The 10,557-nt window shown below is 50.0% G+C and overlaps 1 protein-coding gene across 1 annotated transcript in view; it reads left to right on the top strand.

Annotated features, from left to right (window-relative positions):
* Positions 1 to 2,172: 2,172 nt before the first annotated feature.
* LOC139406333 (p53-induced death domain protein 1) overlaps positions 2,173 to 10,557 on the top strand; it is a 30,813-nt gene continuing 22,428 nt past the window's right edge. The window contains exons 1-7 of the mRNA XM_071148833.1: positions 2,173 to 2,257; positions 2,534 to 3,412; positions 3,827 to 4,240; positions 4,919 to 5,077; positions 9,003 to 9,054; positions 9,185 to 9,386; positions 10,067 to 10,216. Coding sequence (XP_071004934.1) covers positions 2,692 to 3,412; positions 3,827 to 4,240; positions 4,919 to 5,077; positions 9,003 to 9,054; positions 9,185 to 9,386; positions 10,067 to 10,216 — 1,698 coding nt within the window. The 5' untranslated portion in view covers positions 2,173 to 2,257; positions 2,534 to 2,691. The remainder of the gene's footprint in view (positions 2,258 to 2,533; positions 3,413 to 3,826; positions 4,241 to 4,918; positions 5,078 to 9,002; positions 9,055 to 9,184; positions 9,387 to 10,066; positions 10,217 to 10,557) is intronic.

Below are 10,557 nucleotides of genomic sequence, written 5' to 3'. Positions count from 1 at the left end.
CAAAAATGTCCACGTAATAATTCAGATTTCCTGTTCCTGCAGGATTATTTTCCTGCTGTAGCAAACTGGCTCAAATTAAGATCCTACACCTGTATAGGTGCTATGAAATATACTGTACATTTGCCTATACATTTTTCATTACTGTATATATACATCGTTTTTTTCACATCTGTAGTGTTATTAATGCCATGGAAAGAACAAAGCTAAAGATATTACTATTTTTATAAAACAATAGTGCATTGAACAACTGTAAAACAAAAAAAAAAAAACTTGGAAACATTTATCACATAAACCAAGTAAAATTTTCTGCAATTCTCTAATGAATTATTTTAGAACATTAGGTTTAAAAACTCTTCGCAGAACACATTCCTGACGAGAATAACAACATTTAATGGATTTGTTTCTGGATTGGCTCTTAGCACATCTTGCACTAAGAGGATATCCTATTGTGAAACTACCCTCCTGTGACCACACACACGCACACACACACACACACGCACGAACACGCACGCACGCACACACACAAACACGCACACACACACGCACGCACGCACGCACGCACGCACGCACACACACACATTATTTCCCAATTACTCAAAAACAGATAGACATTTAGCTAGAAATAGACATGTGAGTAGTCCTAATCTTGACAACACCAGAACCAAATCTCAAGTGAACTCTGGCACCCTGGGGATCCATCATAAATTAAAATACTGGGCACACAGACGCACACACATTTAAAATGTTGTCATATTTCGTGAGAGACTACCATAATAAATATATCTGTGTTGTTGGTGTTTACCACTAGCACAGTGACTCTGTCGAAGGTTTAATTATCAGGTAAAACAAAAACCAGCAGTACTCTGGACCTTCAGGGTAGGATGATAATATAACTCTGTTCAATGGTCTTCAGGGTAGCATTAGAACACACTCTGTTCAATGGTCTTCAGGGTAGGATTAGAACACACTCTGTTCAATGGTCTTCAGGGTAGCATTAGAACACACTCTGTTCAATGGTCTTCAGGGTAGCATTAGAACACACTCTGTTCAATGGTCTTCAGGGTAGCATTAGAACACACTCTGTTCAATGGTCTTCAGGGTAGCATTAGAACACACTCTGTTCAATGGTCTTCAGGGTAGGATTAGAACACACTCTGTTCAATGGTCTTCAGGGTAGCATTAGAACACACTCTGTTCAATGGTCTTCAGGGTAGGATTAGAACACACTCTGTTCAATGGTATTCGGGGTAGGATGATAATATAACTCTGTTCAATGGTCTTCGGGGGAGGATGATAATATAAACCTGTTCATTGGTCTTCAGGGTAGGATGATAATATAACCCTGTTCATTGGTCTTCAGGGTAGGATTAGAACACACTCTGTTCAATGGTCTTCAGGGTAGGATTAGAACACACTCTGTTCAATGGTATTCGGGGTAGGATGATAATATAAACCTGTTCATTGGTCTTCAGGGTAGGATGATAATAGAACCCTGTTCAATGGTCTTCAGGGTAGGATTTGAACACGTGAACCCGAGATCACTTTTATAGGACTTATGTTGATCAGCGCTCAAAGCTGACATCCCCTTCTGCAAAAATATCAATACTTGGCATACATATTGGCGGTAGGTATGCTATACATTCAGGAAATGAACACACCGAAAAGAGATAAGTAATGACTTTGACAAAGAACAAAATAGATAAAGTTGTGTTTATCAGGTAAAAGTAACAGATACATTATCAGGGACCAGGGACACGTCATTATTCCTGTGTTTACCAGAGATAACTCTTGACTATTCGTTTTTTTTATTTATTTCTGCTCTGAAAGTTATTGATTAAAGCGTCTGGAAAACCATTTTCTCAGTAGTCCACCTAGTCTGATCCCAGATCTGTTTGTGTTGTTTTTCAAACTTCCCAATGTCACATGTTTTTAAATGTATTTTAATTTTATTTATTTATATCTCAACAAATTAAACCGATAGAAAGAGAACAATTTTGAAGTGAAAGTGATGTTGAGAGTTGAAAAAAGGGAGAGTTTTAATTTAACGTGACACTGTCCCTTTTAAGACCGGTGTCCCTCCCCGGGCTGGGGGGGTCTGACGGGGCCGCAGCCTCATTGGTCTGGCTGATGACAACAAGCTGTTTGAAAAAACGTGTAGCCAACAAGGAAATAGTGAACCTTGCACTTTATAACAAATCAATCTGGCGTAGACGAGACGCAGTGGTTATCGCCGTGAACAGGAAACATTACTAACACGGTACAGTACATTTGTTAAATCCATAGTTAGTTTGTTCCGTGAACTTTTCAAGTGACATGGTGAATCAAAGAAGTTAGCTTGTTGCTAACTAGGCTAGCTAGCAGTAGTTTACTAAGAAACTTCGCATCTTACTCACCATTACTGTCATACAATCATATTTATACATTTTATTCTAATTAAACATAGCCATGTAACGTTACGTGTTTATTGTTAGTGAAATATAGGCTATGTTCTTGTACTGGCGAGGCAATCAATGTTCTGGGAATTGTATCCTAGGACGCTCAAGTCCCAACATGCCCAGGTACAGCAGGAAGCAGGTGTCCCTTGAAGATTGGCCCTTCTAATACATGAGAAGAAAAAAATCAATGTGTTTTGGATTTCAAATCAACACCCTCACACAAAAAAACAAGGTCCTCTGAGAGAAGAGGTGTGAGATGGAGAGAGAGAAGAAGAAGAGGGAATGGAGGAGAAGAAGTGGACAAGAGAAAGCGGAGGGTGAGAATCAAGCCGGTGGGGGAACCATGGAAACGGGACATGATCCTCTTGGTCAGATGAGAAATAAGACTGTCCATAGAATAACACACTTTCCCGTAGATAAGATGACCCACCATCTTGGAGAGGAACTGTCACGTAGGGAAGGACAGACCGAGGGAGAAACTACCCGTGTGTCTGCAGTTAGAAACAAAGAAGAAAGTGGAATTCAAATGAGGACGGAGAAGATGGAGGAAATGAATACAGGACTGATAACAGTTACAGACCGAGATGACGACGACCCTCCCTCCATCCCTCCTGCTCCCTCCATCTCTCCTGCTCCCTCCATCCCTCCTGCTCCCTCCATCTCTCCTCTCTCCATCTCCACCCTCTCATCCCCCTCTCCCTCCTTCCTGGCTCCTCTCTCCTCGTTCTCTCCAGTTCCATCCCTCACCCCTCCCCTTCCCCCGTCAGTAGAGCTGTGTGCGGTGCTCACCGACACTAGACTGACTCTGGATGTATACCAGGGCGGGACTGCTGTGCTACAGGTACTATGGGTGTCTGTCCCTGGGCAGCTGAGGGGCCTGCAGTACCTCCGACTGGGCTCGGAGGACAGGGGGGCGCTAGAGGGAGCCCTGGAGGTCCTACCGCACCTCACACAGCTACGCTCACTGGCTATTAGAGGTACTAGAGCTGAATGCTGATACATTCATTAATGCTGTGTAACGTGCTTGTAAAGTAACATTCAATCTATTTATTTAGTAGACGCTGAACATCAGACTCACATTATAGCACATAGTAGAAACACTGCAACGTTATCATACAATGTGTGTCTTTACATGTTAATAATTATGTTGGTATTTTCACACCCTTTTCAATCATTTGTCCCTTGCTCTTGTCTGTCCTCTCCCTCTCTCCTCCTGTCTGTCCTCTCCCTCTCTCCTCCTGTCTGTCCTCTCCCTCTCTCCTCCTGTCTGTCCTCTCCCTCTCTCCTCCTGTCTGTCCTCTCCCTCTCTCCTCCTGTCTGTCCTCTCCCTCTCTCCTCCTGTCTGTCCTCTCCCTCTCTCCATGCTTGCTCATCTTCTGACTCCTCCTCAGGACACTGTTTCCATGACGCCCATGGTGACCCCCTCCCCGGCCTTCTCACCTCTCTTCCTCCCTCTCTCTCATCCCTTTCTCTCCTCGTCCACCTGGACCTCTCCTTCAACCTCCTCTCCTCCTTCCCTCCCTGCCTCCTCACCCTCCCCCTCCTCTCCACCCTCCTCCTGGGTCACAACCACCTCACTGATCTCCCTCCCTCCTTCGGTCCTCTCCCTGCCCTCCGCTACCTCTCTCTCCTGGGGAACTGTCTGGCCTCTCTCCCCCCCAGCCTGGGTCAGTTGAAGACACTCCACACCCTGGATGTCTCCTATAACCTCCTGGAGACATTACCTGAGGAGATCGGTGCGCTGGAGGAGCTGGTAAAACTGGAGCTGTCACACAACAGGCTAAAGAGGCTGCCTGAGACCATGGGTAAGGGGAGGAGACTCTAGGGGGAAGATGGATAACAATGGGTAAGGGGAGGAAACTCTAGGGGGAAGATGGATAACAATGGGTAAGGGGTGGAGACTCTAGGCGGAAGATGGATAACAATGGGTAAGGGGTGGAGACTCTAGGGGGAAGATAGATAACAATGGGTAAGGGGTGGAGACTCTAGGGGGAAGATAGATAACAATGGGTAAGGGGAGGAGACTCTAGGGGGAAGATAGATAACAATAAGTTGTATGTTGTAAGCCTAAATATTACTGTGATACTATGGCAGTAAAAAAAATAAAAGCAAGGGTCAAAGGTTAGGAACATTCCCTCCATCTCCATCTGTCTGTCTACATCACCTCTTTCCTCTCCTCTTGTTTCCTCTCATCTCTCCCCTCTCTTCTGTCCCTTCTCTTCTGTCCCTTCTCTTCTGTCCCCTCTCTTCTGTCCCCTCTCATCTTTCGTCTCCTCTCATCTCCTCTCATCTCCTCTCATCTCCTCTCATCTCCTCTTTCTCCTCTTTCTCCTCTCCTCTCCTCTCCTCTTTCTCCTCTCATCTCCTCTTTCTCCTCTCCTCTCCTCTCATCTCCTCTTTCTCCTCTCCTCTCCTCTCCTCTCCTCTCATCTCCTTCTCCTCTCCTCTCCTCTCCTCTCCTCTCCTCTCCTCTCCTCTCTCAGGCTGTCTCCTGTCTCTCAGGGACCTGGTGATCCACAGTAATGACCTGCGTGTTCTCCCCGTCTGTCTCTGTCTGGACAAACTGGATAAGTTAAAGATAGACGTAAGGAACAACCCCCTGGGAAGACCCCCTACCCCTCCACCACTACCACCCACACCTGGTGAGTACCAATCTACCCACTACCCCACCACTACCACCCACACCTGGTGAGTACCAATCTACCCCCTCCACCACTACCACCCACACCTGGTGAGTACCAATCTAACCCCTCCACCTCTACCACCTGGTTAGTACCACTAACTCTACCCCCTCCACCTCTACCACCTGGTTAGTACCACTACCCCCTCCACCTCTACCACCTGGTTAGTACCACTACCCCCTCCACCACTGCCACCTGGTTAGTACCACTACCCCCTCCACCTCTACCACCTGGTTAGTACCACTACCCCCTTCACCTCTACCACCTGGTTAGTCCCAGTCTAACCCTCCACCTCTACCACCTGGTTAGTACCACTAACTCTACCCCCTCCACCTCTACCACCTGGTTAGTACCACTAACTCTACCCCCTCCACCTCTACCACCTGGTTAGTACCACTAACTCTACCCCCTCCACCTCTACCACCTGGTTAGTACCACTACCCCCTCCACCTCTACCACCTGGTTAGTACCACTAACTCTACCCCCTCCACCTCTACCACCTGGTTAGTACCACTACCCCCTCCACCTCTACCACCTGGTTAGTACCACTAACTCTACCCCCTCCACCTCTACCACCTGGTTAGTACCAGTCTACCCCCTCCACCTCTACCACCTGGTTAGTACCACTAACTCTACCCCCTCCACCTCTACCACCTGGTTAGTACCACTACCCCCTCCACCACTACCACCTGGTTAGTACCACTAACTCTACCCCCTCCACCTCTATCACCTGGTTAGTACCACTAACTCTATCCCCTCCACCTCTATCACCTGGTTAGTACCACTACCCCCTCCACCACTACCACCTGGTTAGTACCAGTCTACCCCCTCCACCTCTACCACCTGGTTAGTACCAGTCTACCCCCTCCACCTCTACCACCTGGATAGTACCACTAACTCTACCCCTCCACCACTACCACCTGGTTAGTACCAGTCTACCCCCTCCACCTCTACCACCTGGTTAGTACCAGTCTACCCCCTCCACCTCTACCACCTGGTTAGTACCAGTCTACCCCCTCTACCACCTGGTTAGTACCAGTCTACCCCCTCTACCACCTGGTTAGTCCCAGTCTACCCCCTCACCACCTGGTTAGTACCAGTCTACCCCCTCCACCTCTACCACCTGGTTAGTACCACTAACTCTACCCCCTCCACCTCTACCACCTGGTTAGTACCACTACCCCCTCCACCACTACCACCTGGTTAGTACCACTAACTCTACCCCCTCCACCTCTATCACCTGGTTAGTACCACTAACTCTATCCCCTCCACCTCTATCACCTGGTTAGTACCACTACCCCCTCCACCACTACCACCTGGTTAGTACCAGTCTACCCCCTCCACCTCTACCACCTGGTTAGTACCAGTCTACCCCCTCCACCTCTACCACCTGGATAGTACCACTAACTCTACCCCTCCACCACTACCACCTGGTTAGTACCAGTCTACCCCCTCCACCACCTGGTTAGTACCAGTCTACCCCCTCCACCTCTACCACCTGGTTAGTACCAGTCTACCCCCTCCACCTCTACCACCTGGTTAGTACCAGTCTACCCCCTCTACCACCTGGTTAGTACCAGTCTACCCCCTCCACCTCTACCACCTGGTTAGTCCCAGTCTACCCCCTCTACCACCTGGTTAGTACCAGTCTACCCCCTCTACCACCTGGTTAGTCCCAGTCTACCCCCTCTACCACCTGGTTAGTACCAGTCTACACCGTCTACCACCTGGTTAGTACCAGTCTACACCCTCTACCACCTGGTTAGTACCAGTCTACCCCCTCTACCACCTGGTTAGTCCCAGTCTACCCCCTCCACCTCTACCACCTGGTTAGTACCAGTCTACCCCTCCACCTCTACCACCTGGTTAGTCCCAGTCTACCCCTCCACCTCTACCACCTGGTTAGTACCAGTCTACCCCCTCCACCACCTGGTTAGTCCCAGTCTACCCCCTCTACCACCTGGTTAGTACCAGTCTACCCCCTCTACCACCTGGTTAGTACCAGTCTACCCCCTCCACCTCTACCACCTGGTTAGTACCAGTCTACCCCCTCCACCACTACCACCTGGTTAGTACCACTACCCCCTCCACCACTACCACCTGGTTAGTACCACTACCCCCTCCACCACTACCACCTGGTTAGTACCACTACCCCCTCCACCACTACCACCTGGTTAGTACCAGTCTACTCCCTCTACCACTACCACCTGGTTAGTACCACTACCCCCTCCACCACTACCACCTGGTTAGTACCAGTCTACCCCCTCTACCACCTGGTTAGTACCAGTCTACCCCCTCTACCACCTGGTTAGTCCCAGTCTACCCCCTCACCACCTGGTTAGTACCAGTCTACCCCCTCCACCTCTACCACCTGGTTAGTCCCAGTCTACCCCCTCTACCACCTGGTTAGTACCAGTCTACCCCCTCTACCACCTGGTTAGTACCAGTCTACCCCCTCTACCACCTGGTTAGTCCCAGTCTACCCCCTCTACCACCTGGTTAGTACCAGTCTACACCCTCTACCACCTGGTTAGTACCAGTCTACACCCTCTACCACCTGGTTAGTACCAGTCTACCCCCTCTACCACCTGGTTAGTCCCAGTCTACCCCCTCCACCTCTACCACCTGGTTAGTCCCAGTCTACCCCCTCCACCTCTACCACCTGGTTAGTACCAGTCTACACCCTCTACCACCTGGTTAGTACCAGTCTACCCCTCCACGTCTACCACCTGGTTAGTCCCAGTCTACCCCCTCCACCTCTACCACCTGGTTAGTACCAGTCTACCCCTCCACCTCTACCACCTGGTTAGTCCCAGTCTACCCCTCCACCTCTACCACCTGGTTAGTACCAGTCTACCCCCTCCACCACCTGGTTAGTCCCAGTCTACCCCCTCTACCACCTGGTTAGTACTAGTCTACCCCCTCTACCACCTGGTTAGTACCAGTCTACCCCCTCTACCACCTGGTTAGTACCAGTCTACCCCCTCTACCACCTGGTTAGTACCAGTCTACCCCCTCCACCACTACCACCTGGTTAGTACCACTACCCCCTCCACCACTACCACCTGGTTAGTACCACTACCCCCTCCACCACTACCACCTGGTTAGTACCACTACCCCCTCCACCACTACCACCTGGTTAGTACCACTACCCCCTCCACCACTACCACCTGGTTAGTACCACTACCCCCTCCACCACTACCACCTGGTTAGTACCACTACCCCCTCCACCACTACCACCTGGTTAGTACCAGTCTACTCCCTCTACCACTACCACCTGATTAGTACCAGTCTACTCCCTCTACCACTACCACCTGGTTAGTACCACTACCCCCTCCACCTCTACCACCTGGTTAGTACCACTACCCCCTCCACCTCTACCACCTGGTTAGTACCAGTCTACCCCCTCCACCACTACCACCTGGTTAGTACCACTACCCCCTCCACCTCTACCACCTGGTTAGTACCACTACCCCCTCCACCACTACCACCTGGTTAGTACCACTACCCCCTCCACCTCTACCACCTGGTTAGTACCACTACCCCCTCCACCTCTACCACCTGGTTAGTACCACTACCCCCTCCACCACTACCACCTGGTTAGTACCACTACCCCCTCCACCACTACCACCTGGTTAGTACCACTACCCCCTCCACCACTACCACCTGGTTAGTACCAGTCTACTCCCTCTACCACTACCACCTGGTTAGTACCAGTCTACCCCCTCCACCACTACCACCTGGTTAGTACCAGTCTACTCCCTCTACCACTACCACCCATACCTGAAGGAAGGTCTAAGTGACGTTCCTGTAGGTATTGACTATTTGCAGTGTGATCCTAGTTTTGTAAATCGTTCCTTAGTTTATCGTCCTCTGTCCTCCTCAGGCCAGGTGGAGACACGCATTCCAGAGTTACACCTTGGACCGAATCGACACAGGTACAACACAGTGTTACTTGTACTTGACTTGATGCTGATCTCAGATATCGACACAGTTGTTTCCTTGTGTAGTTGTCAGGTGGTGTTGTTGTTGTTGTTGTTGTTATTGTTGTTCTTCCTCTCCTGCCAGGTTCTGTGTGTCGTCTGCTGGTTGTCATGTGTTCCTCCCAGGGGGAGCGGAGCTACTGTTTCCCTCGGGTTGCCTAGCGACGACCACCACGCTGCAGTGGGCGGAGCGTAGGCCAGACAGGAAATGGGTGTGGCTAGAGGAGCATGACTTCCTGCTGAGTCGACCACTGGAACTCCTCCCACACGGGATCTCCTTTTTAAAGGTATTCTGGAAACGGTAGTCATATAATTAATTAGTCTAATTTATGGTGGGATACTTATCAATGGAAAGATCTGTAGGTTCACACACAAAGTAGACCGATATCTTCTTTTCAGGAGTTTTAAATGGGTTGTTTCTTGCAGCATACAGATATTTGGGACAAAGTCTTTTTCATTGTGTATCTACGAGCTTCTCTCATTGGTCTCTTCTACTCTGATACTCATCTTCTTTCTGAACATATTCCTCCCCTCCTCTCCTCCCCTCCTCCTCTCTTCTCCCCTTCTTCTCCCCTCCACTCCTCTCTTCTCCCCTCCTCCTCTCTTCTCCCCTTCTTCTCCCCTCCACTCCTCTCTGGTCCTCCCCTTCTCCTCTCCTCTTCTCCTCTCTTCTCCCCTCCACTCCTCCTCTCTTCTCCCCTCCTCCTCCCCTCCCCTCCTCTTCTCCCCTCCTCCTCTCTTCTCCCCTTCTTCTCCCCTCCACTCCTCTTCTTCTCCCCTCCACTCCTCTCTGGTCCTCCCCTTCTCCTCTCCTCTTCTCCTCTCTTCTCCCCTCCACTCCTCCTCTCTTCTCCCCTCCTCCTCCCCTCCTCCCCTCCCCTCCTCTTCTCCCCTCCTCTTCTCTTCTCCTCTCCTCTCCTTTCCTTTCCTTTCCCCTTCCCTCCCCCTCTCCTCTCCTCCTCTCCAGCCAGTGGAGGTGTGTGTACCGTACCACCGGTCCAGGAAAGGGGAGGTGGTTGTGAGGAGGTTTGATGGACAGCAGTGGAGTACACTATCCACTGAAACCAGAAGGGGCAGTATAGGACACAGCAGTCACCCCGGAGGCCGACCTGCCAGGGTAGTGTACAGAACACAACACTGTTTTATAATATGGCATGCAAGAAAATATAACCAACCTCCTTGGCCCAGTCCCGAATCAACCCCCTAGACCCTACATCCTGTTCACTTCTGGAGATTTGAGATTCTGATTTGTACAGCAGACAAATATCTCCCTTCTCTCTGCCTGTCTGCCTCCTGTCTGCCTTCTGTCTGCCTGTCTGTCTCTCTGTTTGTTTGTCTGTCTCTCTGTTTGTTTGTCTGTCTCTGTCTGGTCTGGTCTGGTCTGGTCTGTCTGTCTGGTCTGTCTGGTCTGTCTGTCTGTCTGTCTGTCTCTGTCTGTCTGTCTGTCTGTCTGTGTGT

The sequence above is a fragment of the Oncorhynchus clarkii genome, chromosome 4, assembly GCF_045791955.1.
Source record: "Oncorhynchus clarkii lewisi isolate Uvic-CL-2024 chromosome 4, UVic_Ocla_1.0, whole genome shotgun sequence".
Lineage (NCBI taxonomy): Eukaryota > Metazoa > Chordata > Actinopteri > Salmoniformes > Salmonidae > Oncorhynchus > Oncorhynchus clarkii.
The sequence above is the reverse complement of the archived record's forward strand: the minus strand, read 5'-3'. Positions and strand labels throughout refer to the sequence as shown.